The sequence below is a fragment of the Peromyscus leucopus genome, chromosome 15 (assembly GCF_004664715.2).
Source record: "Peromyscus leucopus breed LL Stock chromosome 15, UCI_PerLeu_2.1, whole genome shotgun sequence".
Classification (NCBI taxonomy): domain Eukaryota; kingdom Metazoa; phylum Chordata; class Mammalia; order Rodentia; family Cricetidae; genus Peromyscus; species Peromyscus leucopus.
Window position 1 is genome coordinate 18790722 of NC_051076.1, and position 25656 is coordinate 18816377.

The 25656-nt window shown below is 49.1% G+C and overlaps 1 protein-coding gene across 1 annotated transcript in view; it reads right to left on the reverse strand.

The window, feature by feature from the left end:
* Itpkb (inositol-trisphosphate 3-kinase B) overlaps positions 1-22376 on the reverse strand; it is a 93995-nt gene extending 71619 nt beyond the window's left edge. Inside the window, exons 1-2 of the mRNA XM_028865449.2 lie at positions 22287-22376; positions 18868-20979 (exon numbers count right to left, since the gene is read on the reverse strand). Coding sequence (XP_028721282.1) covers positions 18868-20781 — 1914 coding nt within the window. The 5' untranslated portion in view covers positions 20782-20979; positions 22287-22376. The remainder of the gene's footprint in view (positions 1-18867; positions 20980-22286) is intronic.
* Between the last annotated feature and the right edge of the window lie 3280 nt (positions 22377-25656).

Genomic DNA, 25656 nt, shown 5'->3' on the forward strand with positions numbered 1-25656 from the left:
TCCTGAGGTGCCCAGGTGACAGGTGAGTGCCATGGCAACCGGCCACCGGGAGCTTTTTGGTTGACAAAACACTCTCTGCCAAGAATGCTGCTAAATATCCTACAGTGTCTCTAACAACAACAGCAACAACTTAACTGGCCCCAAACACCAAGAGCGCCAAGGTTGAGAAACCTGCTTCTAGAACGAGAATGTTTGAGGTCATGTCCTGACTCTCACGTCGATGTCATTTTAGGCATGCCACTTAACTTCTCACGCTCCACCCGCCAGCCACGTGATAGATGCATAATAGGTGTCAGGTATGGTAATGTGCCCTCTGCCACCGGCATGAACGTTCCTGTGTAACTAGCCCTAACTCCCAGGGTGCGTTAGGTCTGGGCTTGTGCAGATCAAGGGTTAGTTCAACTGCTTCACCACCTCCTGAGAGCTAGCTCGTTGTAACAAGTAGATAAAACCCTGTGGGGGGGGGGAGAGAGACAGAGAGACACACAGAGAGAGAGAGAGAGAGAGAGAGAGAGAGAGAGAGAGAGAGAGAGAGAGAGAGAGAGAGCCCATTCTAGTTAATACAATCTCTGCTGCTTTTGTACATTTCTTACTGGTACAAACCAGAGCACTGAAGACCCTGAGCCAGAACATTTTTAAGACCAGAAGATGGGGTGAGGACAGCTCAGTTGGCCGAGTGCTGGTCTGGCATGCACAAGGGCCCTGGGTTGGATCCCTGAGGACAACAGAAGATAAACACACTCACCCATCTAGAAGAATTCAAGGTCTGCAAATACCAAGGCCATCTAGAAGAAGGGATTTGAGTCTGAGTGCTTGCAGATAACTGTGCTGCAGTCTTAGGATTAAAACAGCACAAATGTGGAATTTTAATTTGAATCACAAATAAAGCAGGAGAGATTTTTAATTAAAGAAAAAAGTCTGTGGGGCAACTTCAAACCAGCTCCAAGTGTCTCCAAATGTATCAAATCAGAAGAATACTCAGAACCAGACCATCATTTGTTTCACTTACACAGTTGGGCTTGGACCCAACCCCCTGACCACTGAAACATGCTGGGCCATTCTCGTGGACTTTTGGGAGTGTGTGGATGGCCAGTGGTGGTCCATCTTCCTGAAGCTCTCCTTCCAAGGCTCTGAAAATATGGATGAGAACCCTCTGCTCATTTTCCAAAAACCCTTAAGCTCACATAGAACACAATTCTTTCTTTGTAACAAACAGCTGGACATAAACTCACCAAAGGAGATTTCAAATCTTATACCAAGGAACGAACAACATACCTTTTCATCTGTCAGGACTCCTTGGAATCTAGTCTAAGGGTGCTTGCTTTATCTCACACACTCAAAGCCCCACTATATCACTCACCACACAAAGACAAACACATTAAGTGCTCGAGTGTGCGTGCGCAACACACACACACACACACACACACACACACACACACACACACACACGGCATTTCCCCTGCTTCCCAGTGGAGGCAAGCCCTCCAGATGTTGCTCAGGCTGGCAGAATCCTAAGAATCAGGTGGCATCCTGAGATTCACCGCTACTTTTAAAGAGAATTACTTTCCTCACCAGTGGGTGTGGTTAATACTCTTAAATTACATACCCATTTTTTTCTTCAGGGCATTAAAATAAAAGAGAAGCATTTCTAGAGCCTTTAGCACAATTAAATCACAAAACTGTATCCAGAGAGCAGGCCTAGGCTGTAGAGACCCAAAGGGAAGAACCTTGGCAGAAACCGGCTTCACCCAGAGCAGGGTCTGCTCCTCCACACCTGAGCTGGGTGTTGAACGAACTCACCCTGTCAGAGCAGAGGAAATAGCTGTAGAAAAGAAGGACTGGTATATATAACCTGAAGGCATGTGGACGCGGGATGGTTTGGGGAACACTCGCCAGGATTCTGTTCTAGACCCTGGGTCCCCCTTTCCTTTGCTGTTTTTATTTGGGGGGGGGGAGGAGGGAGGGAGGGACTTTGTTTTTCCAGAGAGACCCAGAAGGCGCCCAAGACAATGGTGGCCAGGAGGAGACAATTCGACATCTGCTTCTTTGTTTGTTTTTATTTTCAGGCCCAACAATGCACAGACAACTTTCCTTAAATACAACACCTGAGTCAGCCTGGGAGGGGTCCTGTGGAGACAGGGTGGGACAGGATGGATTCATGGGCTGGACTGCCACCCCGGCTGCCTGCACATTAGAGCTACCACCGAGGGTGCCCGCCAGTGAGCAGCGTTCTATTTTGGAGTTAGAAGATGGTCAGAGCAGAGAGGCACCCTCAGCTACACCCCTGAGAGGGGCCCCAGACTCTGGACACACTGCTCTGTTCCAGAAGCACTCCTGTACATCCCCCCTCCCCATGCTCTATATGAAGCCCAGGGTCTCACACGTGCCAGGCACGTACTCGGCCACTGAGCTAAACCCCTCCTTTTATTTTTTTTAAAGCCAGATCATTTAATAGAAGGATGTATAAAAGGGTATTTTACCGCCATGAGCCATTAGGGTTAAACAAATTAAACGCAAAATAGAGGGCTATGGGTGTGGTAGCTCAAGGGTAGAGCAGCTACCTAGCATGCATGGATCCTAAGTTCAATCCCCAACACCCCTAAATAAGTAAATGTTTACAAACAAAAGGGTGGCCTTTTGGCCTGAGCGTCAGAGTGGCTAATATTTAAAAGAGTAGCAAAGCCAAATGCAGGGAAGGATGTGGAGAAACTCCATCATTCACATTGTTGGGAGAGTGAAAAGCGAGATAGCCCTTCTGGAAGGCAGTTGGGCAGTTTCTTGAAATTAAATACGTAAGCCAAAAAATACAAATAATTTTTAAAAACCAAACTTAAGTAAATATCACACATACACTCCAGCAATTGCACTTCAGGGCATTTTATTGTGGAGAAACGAGTCCATGCTTACACAAAAGTATGTATACAAATATTCACAGTGGCTTTTTATTTGGAAATAGTCCAGCCCTGGGAAGCACACAGGTGTCCCCTCCTAAAGCCTCAGAAGAATAAAGACAGAGCTCAAATAAGCCAACTTCAGACTGAGGAATCCCCAAGAGGCTGCCGCCACTCCACCCAGACCGACTGTACCCCAGGACTGGTCGCCCACAGTCTCAAATGGCCTTTCCAATGCTCTCACGGAAGCAACTGCTATTCTCCTTTGTCGTTACGAGGAGTCGGGGTGTTCACATCTCAGTCCAAACATCTCCTCTTGTGAGTAAGGAACCCCAAGGCAATCAGCTACAGAAGCCTGGGCCCCTATCCACTGGCCCCTGAGAAATAGAGCATTCTCCTTTTTCTCAGCCACGTGAGAATAATATCTTAATTTAAGGTGAGGTCTGTAGGCAAGTAACCTATTTGGACTGCCTTCAGTTCCAATCCAATTGCTAATATGCTTCCAGTCTCCCAGCAGTGCTCACCCGACTCACTCAAAAGGGTCAGCGTCAAGGGTCCCCTTGCTCCAGAATGCCTGGGTGCTGCATTTAATAGTGTCCAGGAAGCCTTATGCAATAAAGAGACCCATGATGCACCATATCTTCACAGGTCTGTGCTCTATACCTGTGAAAAGCCTTCACACACACACACACACACACACACACACACACACACACACACACACACACACTGTTATCTTCTGTCCTCTCTCTTCACAGCAGGCAGAGTCCCTGGGGATGAAGCTACCGAGTGAGCACCTGAGGATACCACTGTCAACCCCTCCAAGTCTGGCTCTGTCTGATCAGCCAGGAGCTATGACCTGTTCCTGACATCCTTTCCTCCCATCACCTGGGGACTGCCAGGCAGCTCTGAGCTAGAGCTCACCTTGGATACAGTTGCATCCACTGAGTTCATACTGCTAAACAAAGACACATTCATTTGGAAGGAAAAGCCCTCCTCAGTTCCACCTCCAGGAATAGAAAACTGATCCTGAACCAGACTCAGATGCTGCTGGGAACAACCATGGAAACACACTGTTTTTCTTTCCTTTGGTATAGTATTACCTAAGCAACAATCAGCTCGGTTCTCTCAACCATCTCCCAGCACTCCGCCCATCACCCCCTGTATCCAGCGTACTTGAGACTGAGTCCTCCCAAAGCCCACGGCCGAAGGTAACTCAGGGCTCTTCTGCACAGAGCCCTGTACCTTTCCTCCAATCTCCAGGTTACTGCCTGTGGACAGCAGAGAAGACAACAGCAAATATTCAGGAAATACAAATGAGTTCAAACGGTAGCTAAGAGCTGGGACTGACAGTTACATCTGTCTGATCCTCAATCTCCTTGCCCAGAAGGAAGAAGGGTACATCATACCTTGCAAAAAATCAAGCAAAGCAATTTATGTAATATGTCAGCATACAAAACCTGTTCCTAAAACCACAGCTGCGGTGATCACCTTTATTGTCAGTGTGCATACTAAGGCCTGTATGTATGTATGTATGTATGTATGTATGTATGTAATGTATGTATGTATGTATGTATGTTCAGCACCTTTAGCAGCTCCTGACATGGTTATTTCACATTAAATTTGCAGGAAAATTATGACTTCCAGTGAGTTTCATAAGAAATACTGGGGCTGGAGAGATGGCTCAGGGGTTAAGAGCACTGGCTGCTCTTCCAGAGGACCAGGGTTCAACTCCCAGCACCCACATGGCAGCTCACAACCATCTGTAACTCCTATTCCAGGGGACCTGACACCCTCACACAGGCAAACAACAAAGCACATAAAATACAAATAAATAATTAAAAAAAAAAAAGAAATACTACAAATCCAAGTTGCCTCCATCCCATCTCCATGTGTCAGTGTGTGTGTGTGTGTGTGTGTGTGTGTGTGTGTGTGTGTGTGCACATGCACACATGTGGAGGCCAGAAGACAACCTTGGGCAGCATTCCCACTTGCCATACACCTTGTTTGAGACAGGGTATGTCACTTGGTTTGGTGGTCACCAATTTGGCTAGACTGCATGGCCAACAGTCCCCAGAGATCTACCTGTCTCTGCCTCTCCAGCACTGGGATCCCAGGCGTGCATCATCATGCCTGGCTTCTTGACTGAGTGCTGGGGATCAAAGTCTTGTACTTATGCTCATAAGGAATGCATCTCAGCATCAGAGCCATCTCCCCAGGCCACCATTGGCTTTTGAAACCTATAATCAGGGCTCACATTCCAAGGTCACAGTGAATTATTTTCTAAGGTTCCTAAAAATCTTTCCAAAATCAGTGTTCCATGTTCCCAAATTACAGATAGAGTGGCCTCCATCAACCTACCACCTGGAGCATTCAGGGCCCTGCCCCTTCAAGTTAACCCGTGAGTCCTTGGGGTTCATGCTCTGGAAGACCTTCCTGCCACCCCAAACCACCTTGGTATCTGGGGTTAGTTACAGACCAGGAAATGTCATCAGGCTGGGACAACAGCGGGAAGCAAGCGCTGGGCTGTCGAGCCACATTCGAGCCCCAGCCCTATGGGCCTTAGTGTAGCTTCTCAGAGAAACCAGCGAACTACGGGGGGCAGGAAGTTGACAGAGCGGACTGTTAATGTACTGTGTAATGCCGCAAGGTAAACAGTATCCCAGATGCTGCTCCATAAGGCTTTCACTTGCAATTAAAACTAATTACCTTCCTGTAATGCTAACCAGCTCTTTCATGGTCTCCTTCTTCCAGGACATCATCTTGTCTGTCCATGACAGGAGGAACCTGGAGACTGCAGAGATGTGCATGCAAGGCAGATCCGAGACATGCTGCACCCAAACAATGAGTACAGTGCCCCGAGTAGCCAGGGATTTTTAAGACTTTCCAAGGTGCTCTTGACCTTCTAAGGGTCAACATCACAAGTGTCTGTCCCATGTCACAGCCAAGAGGAGAAGGAACTGCCACACCACGCATCCCAGGCACAGCAGGAGTGTAGGGGGGGGCACCCATTCACCTGGGCGACTGGGCTAGAACTTGCCACCACACAACCTGGGCTCCTTCAGTGGTCTTCAAGGGTGCCTGCAGACCTGCCTGTGACTCAGAAGTGAGCGGGGAGGCCCCCAGTTTAGTCAGTTTCTCTCCAGTCACCCAGCTGGGTTTCCATCCCACTCCACGATCCCAGCCTGTGGCTGATGGCCAAAAGCAGACCTGGAATTCATGGAGTCCTGGGAAAGGCAGAGGCCAGAGGGGTGCAAAGTGAGCTATACAGACCATAGCTTCCTGGTCCCAAGGCCTTGTGAAACGACCCGGTGCTGGGCATCATTAGTCGTTAATCAGAGAAAGTGGCCGCACGCGGCTGCACTCAGAAGGGCCCTGTTTTAACAAATGTGACGAAGGCAGTAAATCTGCACCCATCACACAGAGACGCATGCACACGCACGCACGCAACACACACACACACACACACACACACACACACACACACACACACACACACGTCCCAGTCCTTCAGGAGCTATGGAGACTCTAAAAGACACTTGGAGAAAGCAGAGGATGAGGGGAAAGGAAACAAGGGGGGGCCTCCCACAGCCCCAAACTCTGGGCCTTTCTGTGCCAGAGTGGCTTCAGCCACTTTCCACCTCCACAACCGAATAAAGAGGTTAGTTCCCAGGGCCAGTAACCAGACACCCTGTGCCAGCAGCTGAATACAGAGGACTGTTTGTGAAACGTCACCTTCGGAGTCCTAGTGAGAAACGAGGCCTCTCCCTCCCACGAGGCAGGGACCTCCTTGACAACGCAAACCCGACTGTCTATTTTGTCCTGCACTTGGGGCAGGACCGTGGGAGATGGCAAGGTAGAGACCCCACGCTACGTGGTGGGGGGTGGCAGAAGGGATCCCTCTCCCCCCAGACCCATTCTGCATCCAGTCTTTGAGTCCCATCATCTCATTTCACATCCCGTGAGAAGGCTGTTGTCCTCGTGTTAGAGGTAAGGAAACAATTAGACCCCCCAAGTCCCGGCAAAGCCTGAGACAGAGCAAGAGCATGAATTCGGGTCTGGCTGGCTCAAACTGGGCGTTCTCCAGGAGACTACTTCACTTCTCCGCACCACGGAGCCTAATCTGCTCCAGCTCAGACATCTGGTAAACCTCAGCATCAGAGCCCCTGACCATTTATTTCTTGGAGGGAGAAAAGCACCCAAATTAGAAATGATCCCTGGGCATCTTGCTTCTCTTTCAAAGGAAAGAGGATGGTGGAGGTTGTGAGCCCAGGGTAAGAAGCCGAGGCTGTACATAGTCACCATTTACTGAGCATTTTGTGTCCAGATGGTCTGCTGGGCACTGCAAACAGACCCTCACAGAAGACTCGAGAACCTCACTTGGGACTTGCCCATCCCATTTTATGGATGATGAAACTGATATTGAAAAGTTAAGACATTTCTCAGAGATCACACAATAAGGAACTGACAGGGTTTGGTTAGCCTCAACCCAGAGAACGGCCTATCTCCATGCTCAGGCTTCCTACCTGGCATCACTCAGCCCAGCCACCTCCCTCAGGTCTCTTCACAGAGTAAAGCTTTGTAATATTTGTTGAGCACAAGGACCCGTCTACCCTTTCAGACTGTGTCCCTTCGATCAGCTGAGATAAGGTATGGAAAGCCCAGGACCCTGCTTTAGCCTCCCAGGGTATAAGATAATTGCCCGTGACCTCATCTTCCATTAACTGAGGGCCAGTTTCTGTGAGTTACACACACCCAGACAGTCTTGGGCTGCCAAAGGTGGCCATCTTTCATTCGGGCCTCACAGAGCCTTTGAATCCTGGACAGTTCTGCTTGAGACTTCCAACAGACACAGCAAATTCATCAGCCCTTTACCGCATGCTCTGTACCCAATGGCGGCTGCCCAAATCCAACTCCTCGACTCCCGTTCCACACCACATACCAAACTTCCTGAGTTTCACACGCCCACACTGATTCATTATTTATTAACTCATACTTAATGAATGTGCTTGGCCAATGGCAATACAACTTGTTCTTGAGTTTTGCAAATCACAGGCATGTCTGCTGGCATCCCTGGGTATCAGAGGGCAGATCCCCAAGGACAGAGGCAGCATCAATCAAACCATTCTCTTCAGCATAGGTACCGGGCAGGAGGCAGGAATGCCACGTAAATGCCAGCAGTTTGGGTAGCCACTCGACTGGGGCCCAGCTCCATGAGAAGAGAGACAGAAGTTGCCAGATCCATCCTAAGACTGGGCCGTACAGAAGAGGCTCCCAGCACAGTACCAAATAACCACTGTGAAAACTCAAGCCACACTTTGAATCCCAGCACTTGGAAGGCAGAGGCAAGCATATCTGAGTTCAAGGCCAGCCTAGTCTACAGAGTGAGTTCCAGGATAGCCAGGACTGTTACACAGAGAAATTCTGTCTCGAAAAACCAAAATTAAAACTCAAGCCTGAATTTCTGTCTTTCAGTTTTCAGACCATCACCAAGTCAACCAAGAGAAGGCTGAAACAGGGATGCTACCTAAGCACCCTCCGATCCTGAATAATGTGCAGTCTCACCTCACGGTTCAGTCCAGTTCTGGGAATGGTAGAGCCCTGGCTTTGTGATATCTCACTTGTTACGCCCTTCTGCTGTGCCCGTGATGCTCATGGCCCACTGATGAGCCAACCATAGCCTGAGGAGGCAGTGTACCCTGATGATTCTGGACAGCATGGCCACTCAGGCAGAAGGAGACGACAACCCAGCTGAAGGGGAGACAGGGTGTCACCCAGATCATCTACTCATTCCATAGTCCTTGCTCCCTACTAGGTCCCTGTCAGAACCAGCCTGCTGTGGACAGGACTGTCTCTGTCACAGCCTTGCAAATTCTCATGAAGCAACACAGACATAAGAGCATCTCACACACAAAGATCTGCCTGTGTCTGCCTCCCAGACATTAAAGTGCTGAGATTAAAGGCATGTGTCACCACCACACTCAGCTTTTTTTTTTTTATCTTTTTTCTTTTTTGGTCCATCCCTCTATTGAGGTCACTTTAGAAGTAGTGCTATAGTCCTCAAAATTAAAATTAACTTAGGAAGGATAGAATATATACTCTCCTTGAAGCCAAGAGTCACTAATGTTTCCAGTTTATCAAATGAGTTCTAGGGCAGGCTCAGAAAAGGTCTCAGAAGACCACTGAAGAGAAGGGGGAGGAAGAGGAAGGGAAGAAGAGGAGGAGGAAGAGAAGGATGATGATGATAATGATGATGATGATGATGATGATGATAATAATAATAATAAGAAGAAGAAGAAGCAGAGTGCTGTGATTCACACCTGTAATCCCAGCACTTAGGAGGTAGAGGAAGGAGGACCAGCCAGGGCTATAAGACACCATCTCAAATCCAAACAAACACAAGAAAGGGGGAATGTTTCCATCACCTCCTACAGATGACGCTCTCATAGTCACACTGTGTCACTACCTATAAAGGGCTTTGTAACACTTTCTCAACCCTTAACGGTGCCCTTTCATCCTTCCAGCTGTTCCACACAACCCCCAGTGTGCTTTCCCTACTCTCGGCTCGGTGATCTGTGGCGCAGGATTATCTGACCCTGACAAAATCTCCTGGCCATTTCTTAAAGCACTGGCAGGCAGCTGGATTTTCCATTCGGCATTGTTAAGAGATTAAGCTGTGTAAGTCACAGTCCCACACGGGCCTTTCTCCAGCTTCCTGCTACCAGATTCAGGTGAGATAAGGATTACAAAAGTGATACTCCCATGTTCCTCTCTGCCGGGGCCAGCACCCTGTCTCCACAGTTGGGGAGGCCTGTGTTACTAAATCTGCCACTTGGATGTCTAGCTCATGATGTCTAGTCCCCACGAGGGCATCAGCAGGGGTTAAGACAAACAACAGCTCCCACAGAACTGGGGAAGAAACACTTAGAGGCGATCCTGCCCAATTATACCTTTCACAACCCCCGTCATCAATCGCCATAGCGAGGAGGAAAACAAATTGAACTGAGCCTGGAAAGAATGTCAGCAGAAATTGGAAAAACCCTTGCTGAGAACTGCCGGGGGGGGGGGGGGATGCAGTGACCTCCCTTGTGATTGCCCAGGTCCTGCTAACTAGCTCACAGTATACAGAGAGAGGCTGTAGATCAAGTTGGGATGATGGCCGCCAGGCACCAGGAATCCCTCACATCCCTCTATATCCACACACACGCAGCCACACACCCACATACATCCCCGTCACCCCTGAAGCAGGCTGAACACTCTTTACTGGTGCACAAAATGCTAAGCACTAGCCATATACAATGCCGTACAGCTGGTCGGGGATCAGTACAATCTTTATTCATTCTGCTTAAATGTGGTGGGGGAGAGGGAGCAGGCTGCAGGGAACCTTTAAGATAGCTAATGACAGGGAACTACACTCAAAGCTCCTCATGTATACCCTCCCGTGATGCCTTAGGAGCAACTTTATAAAGTAAGCAAGGGACCACCCTCTCAGAGGAGGGCCAGCTCCTTACATTGCATTCACACGTATCCTCCTCTCGGGGTTAGGCCAGCCCTAATCTTGGTCCGAGGTCAGCGGGAATAATCTCCACGTCTGTGCTTGTCATTCTGTATCATTTCATTTTCCCTCTCTATCCAAATCTTACCACAAAAGTAAAACGAAAGATTAACAGGCTAACAACGAGCCTCACCAGCTTCCAGGAGGGTGATGACAGTTAACCTCTACCACCCAGCATGCCTGAACCAGTTCCGACTCATTCAGAGATGGGGAAATAAAAACACATCCTCCTCCCACACCAGATGACATCATACTAGCCAGGCCTCACTAGCGCTGGCCATATATAATGCATTATAGTTCAGGCCTATAATCCCAGCTACTCAGGAAACAGATAGGATCTCAAATTCAAGGTCTGCTTGGACTATAAAGGGAGTCCAAAGCCAGCCTGGGCAACTTAGTGAGGCTTTGCCTCAATTATTATTATTATTATTATTATTATTATTATTATTATTTCGAATAATTTGAGGGTCTGCAGGCCTGGCCCAGCAATTGAGTTCTTGCCTAGCGTGCTTGAAGGTCCTAAGTTTCCTTCCTGGCACCAGAGTGGGGACATCACAGACTGATGGCTGCTAATCTCTTCCATAGTGCCTACTTTTGGGTTATTTCTAAAACTTCCTTTTTTTGTTTTCACTTTATTGTGTATATATGCACATGTGTCCTGGCACACAAGCAGAAGTCAGAGAACGACTCTGTGGAGTCAGCTCTCTCTCTCTCTCTCTCTCTCTCTCTCTCTCTCTCTCTCTCTCTCTCTCTCTCACACCTTTCCACAGGTTCCAGGGACTAAACCCAGGTAGGCAGGTTTGCATTGTTGGGAGGTAAGTACCTTTACTGGTTGAGCTATCTCACCGGCTCCTCTTTTCTTTTTCTTTCTTTCTTTCTTTCTTTCTTTCTTTCTTTCTTTTTCTTTTTTTTTTTCTTTCTCTCTCTCTTCTTCTCTCTCTCTCTCTCTCTCTCTCTCTTTCTTTCTCTTTCTTTCTTTTCCTTTCTCTCTTTTTTTTTTTGTATTAGGAATGGAACCCAGGACTTTTAGCATGTTAGGCAAGCACTCTCAGTGAGCTACATCCCCTGCCACAGTTACTTAGAAAACTTAACAGCTGCTCTAAAATTTCAAGAAATAAAAATTTCAAGAAAAAAAAATTTAGGTTGTGTTGGCTAGTGTCCTTTTGTGGAGTGGGTTTCTATCACGTGTTATCAAATTAACAAACTATCCCAACAAATCTCAATAAGGAGGAAAAGATATAATTTCTGCTGGTGAATTCTTCTTAGAATTATTGTGAAATATTTCAGAGTGTTGCTGAGTAAGGAAATGGGTATCCGAAACCAGTTTTCACTGCACAAACCCTGGAAGTCCCTGCCTTTACGTAGGAAATGTCAGAGGAGTCTGCCCTGAGCCGTCCTCAACACAAGTGTGGCAAGCCAACCTCGTTCCTTGGCACCCATGCAGAGCAGGCACTTCTGTGGATCAAGCTCTACAGCTCTTCTCTTGGAGCCCAACCCTTAAAATAAATCCCCAAGCCTGCTCACGAGCGCTAGAGACTGAGGTAGAAGCTAAGACCAGCCCTTTCCTAAGCAGTCGGAGAAACAACAGGTTGGGACACCAATCGCAGGGCAGCCGGGGGATTCCGGTCTCTGGAAAACAAATTTGCAGCCTTTCGCATGGGAGGCCGATCAGTGTTGGGTGGAGAGTGGACTTGAAGATGCTATGCTGCAGACGCTTTCTTCCACAGTACCCAGGGGTCTCCCCTGCGACCCCAGTGCTCACAATCTTCCAACAATGCTGTCACTGACGGACGAGCCACTGCTCTGTGATGCCAGACAAGGCACTTTATCGGTACCGTAGCACAGAACTCTCGCCACTCCAAGAAGCCACGCTGACCCTCACTAGTTCTCCTGTGGTTTACAGACGGCAGATGGGCTGGGATTTCGATCCAGGCCTCCTAAACCCAAGTCTAGCCTGCCTATGCCTGAAGCATCAAGGTCAAGGCGATCAGCCATGTGCTTGTTCTCTCTTTGTGCACTTTTAAGGCTGTCCAACACTTCTTCTCCGAATAGATAATATTAGACACCTTTCTTCTCCCTCCCTTCCTCATTTAACAAATAGTCTATTATTTTCATTGTTGTATGCATATGTGTGATGTGTATGAGTGTGTGTGTGTGGCACAGCCATGTGTGTAGAGTCCAGATGACAGCTGGGGCCAGTCAGTTCTCTCCTTCTGGCTTTGTGAAGGGTCCAGGGATGGAACTCAGGCCATTCGGGTTCTCACAGCAAGTGCCTTGATCTATCTCAGTGGTTCTTCACAAGTATCTTTAAAGCTCGGTTGGATCTCTGAAGGTGAGTAAGGACCCTACGCACTTAAGAAGCTATGAGAGAAGAGTGTGAACACGGTCCGATGACAATACCGAACACGTACCAGCCATGCTGTCTCCCCTCTAAGATGTGACCACTGGAGAAAGTGAACTCTACAGCTTCGTCAGCTGTACAATGCTCTGGATATGTAGACAACGTTCATTACGAAACCAAGAGAAAATATTTTGCTATTTTTAATATAAAAATATAAAATGGGATGACATATGCTTATGTGTCTTGTCTTCCAGCCAAGGAGATTTAAGCTGTTATGTTAATAGTTATAGTTAACATTTCACCTAGAAGATGGGTTAGAGCTACTGTGCCCAGTGGAAAGATGGGATGGAGGAGGGAGGCTCATGGAATGGAAGAGAAGGCTCAGGGAGAAGAAGACAAGGTGATGGGAAGATCTCAGCTTGAAGCTGAGAACTACACAAGTCAAGCCTGATGGCTGGGCTCATGAGACGAAGTTGGCTGAATCTTCCAGACCTCCAAGGTGGCTGTCCACAGTCAGAAGGGCACCCCGCTATTGTTCTTCAGGAAAGGCTGAGTGTTCTACCCATGCTGTTGAGACCTCCTGTAGACCCATCATTAGTTAGTTCAGTGAGTAGAGAGTACATGACCATATGACACTCCCGAGGTCCTGTAAAATCCCCAAAGGGCAGGTGGCACTCTAGAGAACTTCTAATAAATCCAAAGAGTTTACAGTTGGTAGGACACAATGCCTTCTCCTGATTCATGAGAAAATAAAGGACACACACACATGCACATGCACGCACACACACGCACACACACACACACACACACATCACATCACAACAAACCATATTTGTCATGGAGTTGAAGAGAGCAATGTACATATCTTCAATGCCAAGCTGTCCTCTCTTATTCAAACACAGAGATCCTTCCACGCTGATAATGTGACCACAATACAATTAGTGTATTTGCTTGTTTTTGAGATAGGGCTTGTTATGCAGTCTAGGCTGGCTTCATACTAGAAATCCTTCTGAGGGGGTGTGCTGAGATTACAGGCACACTCCATAACACCTGGCTTCACAAGGTAATTTAAAAGAATTCCTGAGTTAATTTTTTGAATCACCTATTGATTATCTGAAATCTACAGAGGTTTTTCCACGAGAAAAAATTCTTTCCATTAAATTTAAAAAAAAAAATCTACCTTTAGGTGACTAAGTTGGAGCCAGACAAAATAAAACAAGCCTAAAGAATGTTATCAATACTCATAGGAATTTAAATAAACTGTATAAACTGAATCTAATCTGTAACTACATTCGGCAAGCATGTGCGGAGAAAGCCAGAAGAGTGACTTGGTAGCAATTCAGCTCTTGCAAACAGAACTCTGAGGGTGATTTATGTCATACTTGAAACCCAGTTCTCTGCAACCAAAGGCTGACAGACTTACTATTTTCTTATGAGGACTTAAAGGCAAGGTATGTCTCAAAATGTATTTTTGCAGATCTTAAGTGTTCTCCCAAAGGGAGTGCTGGGTCTCTACCTTTTCCCCACCTGATCTATGAAAAGCTGGCTGAACGCTGTCGTCTCTGATAAGACACCACTTTGAAGGGACTTCTTGGCTCCCTGTCAGCAAAGCCTCAGTTTTGAAACTTCACGTCTGAGGGGCAAAGTTTCTTTTTATCTGTAGTCAGAATGCATCCTATGGCATCCTATCAGCACAGTCCCTAAGATCTCCATGATTACTAATAAAAACCTCTGTGTGGGAGGTGGTGGCCCACACCTTTAATCCCAGCACTTGGGGAGGCAGAGGCAGTCGGATCTCAGTGAGTTCGAGGCTAGCCTGGTCCACAGAGAGAGTTTCAGGACATCCAGGGCTACACAAAGAAACCCTGTCTCCAAGAACCAAAAACAAACAAAACAAAAAAGAAAGAAAGGAAGGAAAGGAAAGCCTCAGTCATGGCCCTGATGCTTTGCTCTGATCAACATTTTTCACTCTGGTTGTTTTGTTTTTTTCAAAGTGAAGTCACAAAGAGCCCATCTTTTGGTAGAGGAAGGGGAGGAAGACAGGCTGATCAGTCGCCTGGCTTCAATAAAAGCACACATTTATAGGTGCCTGGTTTGGACCTCAGTGCCCAGGTTCATGCCAAAGGATCTTTGTCACACTTCCAGAAGTCCAGACACATGCTTCACACCCACCAAGTTTGGAGCTGAATGTCTAGAATTAAGTATTTGCAGAGTTGGAACGAGATAGACCCCCTTGAGTCACCCTTGAATTATACACAATGTAGAAAGAGAAAACTCTACCAGAGAGCCGGAGCCCTTCAGTGGGTGCCCCAGGTCCTGTTACCTTTAAATCTTGTTTTTGTTTGTTCGTTTTATTTTTAATCAGAGCAACCCTCAGAATCTCAGATAAAAGACTCTGGGGACCCCAGATCTAGAAGCTGCGCCCCTGAGAGAGAGGAGGACCACCCATCTTCAGAAAACAGAACGTGCCATCTAAACTCATATCCCTGTGACCTGGGGCTTCCACACCCTCATCTGAAGCTTCTCGGGGCTGGAGAGATGCCTCAGCAGTTAAAAGAGCTTGCTGCTCTTGTGGGACTGAGCGCCATTCTCAACACCCACATCAGGCAACTCACAACTGCCTGTAACCCCAGCTCCAGGGGACCCTGCACACTCCTCTGGCCTCTGGAAACACCTCCACAACTTGTGTTTACACACACACACACACATACACACATAAAAAGAAAACAAACCTCTTTTTTAAAGTTTCCACTTAAAAGTGCTCACCACTAGATAACCAAACATAAAATTGTTACACACTTCTTAAAACCACACACAACCATCTCAAACAGGTTAAAATTTGCTATACGTACAAGTTCATTTTTCACTAGAAAGAAGCAAAATGACGCAATACCTACTCCTCCCCCCCAAAAAAGGCTAAAGAAACAAAATTCCAGTGGCCCTTAAAAGTGGTAAACACCAACAAGGCAGAGGATCCGTGATATTTTAGTTTCTCATAACTAGGCCACAGTTTTGGATTTTTTTTTATAATTTCTTACATTTGACTTATGAATTTTTGCATGTGTGTGCGCGCGTGTGTGCGTCAATTCTCTCCTAGCATGTAGGTTCTGGGTATCAAACTCGGTCGTCAGCCTCTTAGAAAGCACCTTTACCTGCTGAAACCATCTTGCTGGCCCCAAGTATATACATTTTTGAATATACACATTATTGACAGTAGACTTTTTGAACAAGTCAATCCAATCTATTTTCTAAGGTAAGAAACTTCTGTATTATAATGTCATATTCTCTGCTGGACTCTCAATACCCCAGACACTCCTGAATAGAATGATATAGGAGAGTAAAAAATAAATGGTTTGTAATATGGGAAAGAAGAGAGAGAGCACCGTCCATGCTCAATGCCATTTGGTTCTGTCTAGATCTCAGGCAACAGGAAGTGTGAATGGACCTAAATTTAAGCTGCTGCCGACATATTCATGATAGTTACTTGCAAGCAAATCCCAAGTGTCTGATCCTTAAGACGTAGATCTGCTGTCACACCCAACCTGCACATCCAATCACACGTGAGTCAAAGTGCACCCCAGGGCATGTGGGGAAAGGGGTAGTGCTAAAAATCCTTGGGGTCCAGTATGGGTCTGGGGGCCAGGGTTGGTTGTGTGAGCATGCCATTTCAAATCCATGTGTATGAGTGAATGGGCGTGAGTGTGGGCAGGAGTTGAGTGTGAACATGCGTGGGTATGTGTTAGTGTGTGTGAGCAATGTGGTGAAGGTGAGGGTGAGCACGAGTGAGCATGTGTGAGGGAAAGTGGGCAAGTGTGAACGTGCCCAGCTGTAGGGTAGTAATGCTGCGCACACAGAAGTGAGTGCAGGAGGCACAAGGCGGACCAATTTAGCTTCGGATATCCAAAGGACAGCCCCCAGGCCCCCAGGTCAATCAAGATGTCTGGCCTCCTGCAGACAAAAGAGCAGTCCTGGGTAATGAGTGATTTTTGACCCAATGAGCAGATGGTTTGGCATTCCAGATAAGCTCTAGCATCACAATTAGTCTAAGAGGAGACCTCTGCTCATAGTACAAGCTCTCAACCAGAGCGCAAAAGTCCCTAGGATCCCATCATTTCCAGTTGGTTACCCACACTCCTCTGACCACAACACACGTGTTCGTTCTCTCTCTCTCTCTCTCTCTCTCTCTCTCTCTCTCTCTCTCTCTCTCTCTCTCTCTCTCTCTCCTTCACATGCTTCAGAGAGCAAAGCTGGCAGGGGATTTCTTTTCCCCCCGACTCCACTCTGTGGACGTCTATAAAAACCTGTTCTAAGACGGGAGGCCGGTGGGACAGCTGCTCACTTCTGCCTCTGGACCTCTGACCTAACTTGAAAACTCCAGTTACCTCCCTGGTTACACATTTGGTTTTACTCTGACGAATGAAGAAGAAGAAAAGGAGGAGGAGGAGGAGGAGAAGTTGTTCACTTGTCATTATTTATATCCCCTTTTTTCCAGACGACACTTGGATGTAGGGACTGTTTTGATAAGCAGTAGGTAAGAGCTGCTCAGCCATCACAAGAAAGAACAAATGGACATTTGATGACAACTCGAAGGTTTTTGGGTGTGCCAGCCATACTTCAGGGTCTCCAAACAAATGGGAGTAACGGGCAGAAGACCCTCTCTTACTTCCTAGGCCTCTAACTGCTGAGCAGAGGGCAGAGACATTGGGCGTCACCTTCAAAGAGAAGCATTTCCCATCTGCCCCGTGACCACCGTCTGCACCAGGCAGGCTGCCCACCCCTGAAGGTGGTACAGTGCCCGGCAACAGGTGCGAGATGCCTGGGGAGCTCTTGTTCTGGCCACAAAATGCCAGGCTGATTAGGACTTGACTTTGCATACGAATTTGCCTCTAGACCACTAGCAGAAGAGTTTCAGGGAAGGCAATCGCTGATCCTCAAAACTAGACTGTGATTGCTCAAGTGCAAACTGAAAAGAATCCTGTTTTAGAATCCAAAATTTCTTAGGAAGGCGTGTTGAGCCGGACTGTAATGCATCCACTAAGGATGGAGAAAGTTATTGGGGTACAAATGCGTGGAATCTCACATTCAAGATGAAACCAGAAGGCTGCCCACTAAAATACCGTGCAGCTTTCCTCACAAGGTAGCCTACAACCTCTTGCGTGCCAGGTAAGGAAATTCCCCCATCCTCTTGCAGAGGCAAGAGAAAGGCCACCCCATTTGACAAGAGCTAGCCCAAAGCTGAGATTAACCGTGTAGGAGGAACAAACATCTGTCCCTGCCACAGACAGACCAAGAGTCGGTGGAATGAAGCCCAAGCACACGTGTGAAAATGTACCTGGAATGGACCTGTCACAACTTACACCCCTTAGGAGACATCATGGGCCTAACTCAGACAACTCAATCCAAACAGCATTCTGCTACGAAAGAAAATATCCACTGGACCCAAAAGGTAGTAGTTCTCCTTTGAATTCGCATGTCATACTGCATGTTAGTCACACCAGCTACGCTGACATTGCCAAGCTCTGCCCAACTTACTGAGTGAGGCTCAGTAGTTGCTCATCCCATAGATCAACCACACAACCACATCTGCAGAGGTCAGGATCCTGTCACAGAATCATAACAACTCGCATTTCTGCCTGGTAGTAGAGGCTGAGCGGAGCTGATAGATATCCTCGTCAGCCTGAATGAATCACGGAATTAAGTGTTTCGCTTCAGCAAGCGAAAGCCACATTCAGCAGCTCTGCTCACTATCTTTGGAAATCAGGAAGGTTTGTTATTGTTGACATTCATGAATAGTATGTTCCTTCTAACCTGTTTTTTTTTTTTTTTAAAGATGTATACAGTAGGAATGACTCAAATTCAACTGTCCAGCCTACAAAGTACTTGGTTGGTACCTCTGTGCCCCACAACAAACCCGCCTGTAGAGAAAAATCAGTTGTGATTCCATCAGAGCCCTGCTCAGAGTCCTTACCACTCAGCAGAAAGTAAGGAAACCAGGAGACTACATGAAGCATCCAAGGTCTGCTGAAAACATAAATTCTAAACAACAACAACAACAACAAAAAACGTTGGGCAACACTCACCACTCTGGGCTTCTGCTGGTCCAGGGTATGTAAAAAGGCTGAGTTGGGGTCCAGCGTCCGCTCAGGGTCACTGGAGATGTCTTCCTCTGAGTCCTCATAGGAAGAGGAGAAGCCAGTGGAGGAGGCGGAGGAGGACGACAACTTCCTCAGAGGCAGGGGACCCCGAGGGCTTCCTTGGATCTCATCTAGGGCCCCATCCTCCTGAGCACCCATGTCTGTGATGATGACGGCAGGGATGCTGCTGGGGATGCAGGCCTTGTCCTTCTGGTCTGGGGGCATCTCTGGGCAGCTAGGGTGAGCATCTCTGTCCTGCAACTGGCTCCCCCACGTTTCCATCAACTGTACCCCAGTGTCACGCGTCCAGATCAGGGGACCTTCCTCCATGGCACTCAGCCAAACCCTGGAACTCCCAGGCTGCATACCCATCCTGCCCCCAGGGAGGCACTGGGGTTCTTTCAAATCTGTTAGCACTTCCCCAGGTGGTAAAGGCTCCAGCACTCTGCCACAAAGGGTTCCTGCCTCCACATTTCTGGTCCCTGGATGTGCTGCCTGGCTGCCCCCAAGCAAGCCCAGTGCTGGAGACCCTTCTTTCACAAGGTCCAGGGTCTGCTCGGGTCCTTGGATCCCCGGGATCCTACTTCCTGTTTCCTCAGGTCCTACAGAGCCCAGGTCTCCTGGCAGTCTAGACGATCTTGGGTCATCTGAGGCCTCTGAGCTTTGGGCATTCACAGTCCTCTCTTCTGGCCTTTTGGTGACTTCAGGTGTCCAGGAACCCTGCCTACCAACAGGATGACTTCCTCTCCCCACTCTCCCAGGGGATTCTCTAATGTGGGTCCCGCCAGGCTCTGGGACTGAGCCTGTCTCCCTGCCCAGAGACTGCCCCTGTCTCTCCATCTGGGCCTCCCAGGGGCGCACACCCCCGAGCTCGCAGGCTGCCTCCATAAGAGCAGAATCATGTCCAGGGTGTGGTCCAGCGGATGCGACTGAAGCTGCCACTGTAGTGGCCAATGCTAAGCTCGTTCCAAAGTGCTCCGATGAGGGAGCAACCCTCTTGTCAATTTCCATGGCTGTGGGTGAGCCACAGCGGAGACTGGCCGGGGTGCCACTCTCCATCCTCACTGAAGCAGATGGACTCTGAGTCCCTAACCTGGTCGGGCTGGAGGGGCCTAAAAGAGGGGCCACTCCCTCCTTGTCCTTCGAGAGGTGTGGGCTGAGCCTGCTTCTCCTCCAGAAGTTGGCGTCTGGGGTCTCTGTACATTGCTCTCCCCAGGACTTTGTCCTCCGTTCCACACTCGGAGAGCATGGGGCCAAGACCCTTCCAGGGGGCTGGCTGCTGCTTCGGAAGGGACACGGGGAGGGCGAACGATCCCTTCCCAGACGCGGGCTTCGGGGCGCTTGGATGGCAGAGCTCTGTGCCTGGATTTGCGCCTCGAACATACCCACTTTCTGGTTCACCTGCACATTTTGCAATTCGCGCTGCAGAATCCGCAGCTTCCTCTGGGCCTCCTCCGGCCCGGGTGGGGAGAGGGTGCGGGCCGCCACCACCTGCTGCGCGTCCCCTCGCAGGCGGCCAGCCCAACTCGGACTGCCCACGCCACTGCTGCTGCCGCCGCTGCTGCTGCTGCTGCCGCCGCCGCCGCCGCCGTCACCGCTGCCGCTGCTACTATTCAGCCTGCGCCGGCCGCTGCGCCAACCCCCAGGGCTCGGGGGCTCCTCCAGCGACAGTGACTCCGCTGGGGGGAAGAGGAAGGAGCCGCCTCTCCCAGGGCTGAAGACGCTGCCGGGGCTCAGTGCGGCCCTCCCGGAGGAGGGCTGAGGTGTCTCGCTGCCGCTGGGCCGGGGGCCGCCACTCTTTACCTCGTTGGTGCTGTTCATGATCACCAGGCTATTGAGGGCATAGCAGTACACAGCCATAGTACTGGGTCTGCCGCCGCCGCGGCTCTTGGTCCCGCTGCCCCGCCGGCGCCTCCTCCTCCCGCGGCTCCCGGCTTAGTCCTGGAGGCCCGGCGGCCGCCGCTCCGCACGCCGATGGAGCAGCATGGCCTAGGCGGCGGGCACCGGGCACAATCGCGGGCTCGGCCCCCGCCCCAAGCTCCATAAACGATCTCGCGGCTGTCGAGACACAAGGAGAAAAGTCAGAATTCCACAAGGCATCCAGGGGAGGGTGGTGAGAGCCCCCACCCGCAGAGGCCAGAGGGAGCCCCGGGACCCCAATATTGCTGGGGACTGGGTGCCCCCTGGATGCCTGGCCTACAGGGGCTGTGATGCTCCGTGAGGAGGCATGCCGGGCTGCCTCGATGGCCTCTGCTCGTGTTTTCCGGCAGAGGTCCACCTCCCCCAGCTTGAGATACGCTCTAAGGACACTTAGAATCCCCAAAGTCTAAGATTAGTCTTGGTAACCACGCGGATGGCCGAGGGAGGAGGTACAACTGCCGAGTTCCTAGGCGAGGCTGACCAGGTTCCCTTGGCCAGAGCAAACACCGGCTGTCGAGGATGACAGGCAGCCCTGCTCCACCCTCTCAGGACATCAGAGACCAAGTCACAGGGAACCTGACCCGGACCTGCCTTCCCCAAACCGCTGCCTGAGCCGAGACCTGGGCCGTTTTCATTCCTGATCCTGGACTTGGGGCTATGTCTCTCGGCCTGTGAAAGGCCTGGGAGAGCGCAGGGGGCGCAGGCGAAGCACTTTTTTTACTACTAGCCTTGATGTCTGTCTCCAGAGAAGTGTGTTTTGTGAATGTGGGCACGCGTGCGCGCCTGGGAACAAAACTCTGCAGTGTCCAGTTCAGGAGTCAATAGTGGAGGCTCCCTACTGTCCCCTCACACCCTGCAGCGAGTGTGTGTGTGTGTGTGTGTGGTGTGTGTGTGTGTGTGTGTGTGATGTGTTGGGGGGTGGGTGGTGTGCGAGCCCGCAGCCCCTCATTCCTACGCTCTTCCTGTTAGCGAGCACCCAGCTGTCCCGGTAGGCTCCGGGACCCGCACCCCTCGGAGGAACTCTAGACTTGCTTGCACGGCTGCAGCCCGGAGGCCTTCTAAGTGTGCAGGCCAGAGAATCTGCAGCCCTTTGGAGATCTGCATGCTAAGCCCGGAGCGGTGCGGCGGAGGGCAGGGCCTTGAGCATCCCGGGCAGCCTCGCCTGGCGCCAACCGAGCCGCCCGGCAGTCCGAGCCCCAGACGCCCGCAGCGCGCCGGGGAGGCGGCGGCGCAAAGGGCCTGGAAGGGGGTGGGAAAGCCGAATCGCCTTCTCTATTCCCAGCGCCACTCCACGCCGCCCTCCCGATTCAGACTCTCTTCTCAGTCTCCTCAGCCTTTCCCCTCTGCGCTGTGTTCCGACCCCGGAACACCCAGAGGAGCCCCAGCACAGATGGAGCGGAAAGAGGGTTCAGAGGCAAGAGCCAGGAAGGAGCCGCCACGCTTACCTGCAATTGCTCAAACTCCCGGGTCCCGTGCAGACGACATGCCCCGGGGACTCAGGGCTTGGGCAGACCAGGTGGCTTCAAGTAGAAAACGCTCCCAAAGGATTTCCGCAACAACTTATGGAAGACGAAAACAGTGGGGTGCAAAGAGGGTGAATGTGCCGGCACAGGGGCCAGGCGATCCCGGAGGGGGCAACGCCAGGCCGACCCTGAGCAGCTCCTTGCTTGGTAGGAGACACTACCGCTGTCAGCGTCTGCTCCCGGCTACTTCAGTGTTTGTTCAATGTAAGATTAAAAAAAAAAAAAGTTGGGGGTTGGGGGAGGAGGCAGAAAGGCGGGGCTTGGGGGAGGAAGGCAGGAAGGAAGTTGTGAGCCTGTCTGGGGTTGAACTCAGCGGAACAAGTTTTTCTTTTCTTTTTTTTTTTTTTTTCTATTGCTTGGCAAGACCGAGGGAGGGAAACACTTTAAAAAAAAAGTTTCCATTGTTAGCTAACAAAAAAGAAAAAAAAAAGAGGCTTTTAACTTTTGCGGGTTAAAGATATACGATTTATTTTCCACCCCACGACCAAGGTTTGCTGGTGTCTCGTTTTATGAAGATACTTTTGAAAACTGTTTTTAATGAAGTTTTGAGTGTTCGTGCTAAACAAAGCCGCTAGTGGGGGATCTTTTAGCATTTAAAACGGGCTAAAATTCTGCATAAACGGCTTGTGTGCTTGTACACAATAGGCAAATTTTGAAAGGTATGGTGTAGGGCATTTCCTTGCACACTTGCAGATTTTAAATACATCGGGTAGTATTTTGGAAGGCCGGTTGGGCTGTGAGCTGCGGAAGGGTGTGCAGTATGACTGACTGCTAGATGTGCGAAGGAACTTGGGGTTGTGCCTTTATCTACAAATGCACACAACAACTGTGCCATTCGCATATTCTTGCACTCAATTCTCAAAGTTATTTTAAGAAAAAAGCACAGTCCCGGATCTCAGGCCTGATCAAGGTCCGAAACCACTCGCTCAGTATCCTGTGAACTTACTCTCCCAGGTTTTCAAGTGTTCTACTCCACCCTCAAAAAAATGGGGGGCCACCAGTCAGCATTACAGGGCAGGGGAACACACACACACACACACACACACACACACACACACACACACACACACACACACTGGAGCCTGGGCACCGCCAATGTGTTTTGCATAATTCCCTAAATCTTAGCCCTAGCATTTAGTGGGAACAGGGAAACACAGCTGTGAGGCTTAGGAGATTTAAGAATCCAAAGCTTGAATCCACCCTTACATCCTGATTAGCCAAAATTCAGATGGAAACTCTGACTTTGCCTGTAGCAAACAGACGGCTTACTTGTTTATGTAACAATACCGTTGAAAGTGAGCAAAGCAACCTGCTGCTTGGTCAGGAAAAGACTCAAGTAAATCCGAAACCAAGAGCTCTTCCAGCCAAGAATTCCTGGAATCAGACAAGTCCTTTCTGAATTAAAATTAAAAATAAAAAAAGAAAAAAAAACCCAAACAAACAAAAAACCCAAAACCATGCCATGAAAAGACTGCATCTCCCACCCTCCATGGGGCTGAATAAAGAGAGCCCAGTGTTTGCTGAAGGGCTAACTCAGGCTCTAGGTGGTTCCTGAGACAAAGAAGCCACCTCCATGCTCCTTATTTGGTCCCTAGTGGCAAGAAGAGGAGTTGTCCAACCCAGAAGACTGATGCCCTGAAGTCTGAGAGGTGATTGCCCTAGGAGAGGCCAAGAACCATGACAAGTGTCACAGCAGCAACTGAAGAAGACAGCAAAGCGCACCCAAAGTGCCCTTTCCAGCCCGGAGGAGCAGTTCCCAGGCGCTACCATCTCACCCAAGCCAGCCTTCCCTAGCCGAGAAATGAAGGCTTCCTGAATGTGCACTTAGTCTGAGTAATCCTTGGCCCCTTAGCAGCTGTCAAATACGACATGCAGACGGGTCTTCTGGCTTTGGTGTAAGGAAGACGAGGTGATATTCAAACCGTGACATTGAGTGGGTTTGGCTGGGCGCAAGGCCCAAACTTGGAAGTCAACGTGGTAGGCTTTGCATCCTACCACAGAATCTAGCTGGTTTCCACAATTCAGAAACGAATGTAACATGCAGTATTTGCTATTTGCCGGACACTGTTTTAGGCACTGTATGAATATTTACACAGGACTGGGTGAAGGAATGTCTTCCTAGCACGCATCATGCCCTGCGTTTCATCCTCAGCACCACATAAAACAGGCATGTTGCCATGGTGACACATGCGTGTATAATCCCAGCACTCGAGAGGCGGAGGCAGGATGATAAGAAGTTCAGCGTCACTGTCAACTACAGAGTTTGAAGCCAGCTTGGGCTACCTGAGACCCTGTCTCAGCAACCCCTCCCTGTCCCTAACACACACACACACACACACACACACACACACACACACACACACACACGAAAAACACAATTTACACATTTTTCAATCTTTTAACAACCCTGTCAGGTAGGCATTGTTACAAGCCTCATTTACACAAGAAATTAGAAGCAAGACATTCAAGTAAGACAACAGGCACCCCCTAAATACCACAGCAGGTAAGGCTTGATCAATTTGAGTGCAGACCGGTCACAGAATCCACACTTGTTGCTACGTCTTACACCAGTTATTCACAACTAGTTACTGCCTAACTTTTCAGAGACACCATTTGCTTACTTTGGGGATGGAATTTTAAAGATCAACACTATAAACTTAACATGTCAAAAAGAGCAGCTATGTAAGCTCCTTAGCTAACGTCACACCTAACCATGAAGGACTGGGGGGATGTGCTTTACCATAATGAGGTTAGGATGGCCGCTCTTACCACGTGCCAACGTTGTACTTGAAGAGCTGAGTAGGGTAGCATGTGCCTACAATCCCAACACTCCAGCTTCATCGCAGACACATTGCAAATTCAAAGCCAGTTTGAGCTATGTGAGAAAAACCTGTCTCAAAAAACAAAAACTGTGTACCTGACATCCTAGTCAGTGTCGTCACCCAAGGAAAAGAAACAGAAGGCACTTAAGCCGAAAGAAGTACAGCTGTCATTTAAGACACTGTGCCTGTCTGCAGAAAGAAAAAAAAAAAAAAAAAAAAGCCTAGTGGAATTTATAAAAGGCTACTAGAAATATAAGTAACTTTAGAAAATGTGTCATATATCTATTATCACTAAGGAAGTGCCGCAGACTGGTTAGTTTAAACAACGGAGATTTATTTTCTCATAGTGCTTGAGCCCAGAAGTATGAGATGAAGGTATTAGCAGGGGAGGTTCTCCAGAGGCCTTTCTCCTGGGTTTTCACATGTTCTTCCTCTGCGCATGCCAATGTTGTTATTTCCTCTTCTTCTAA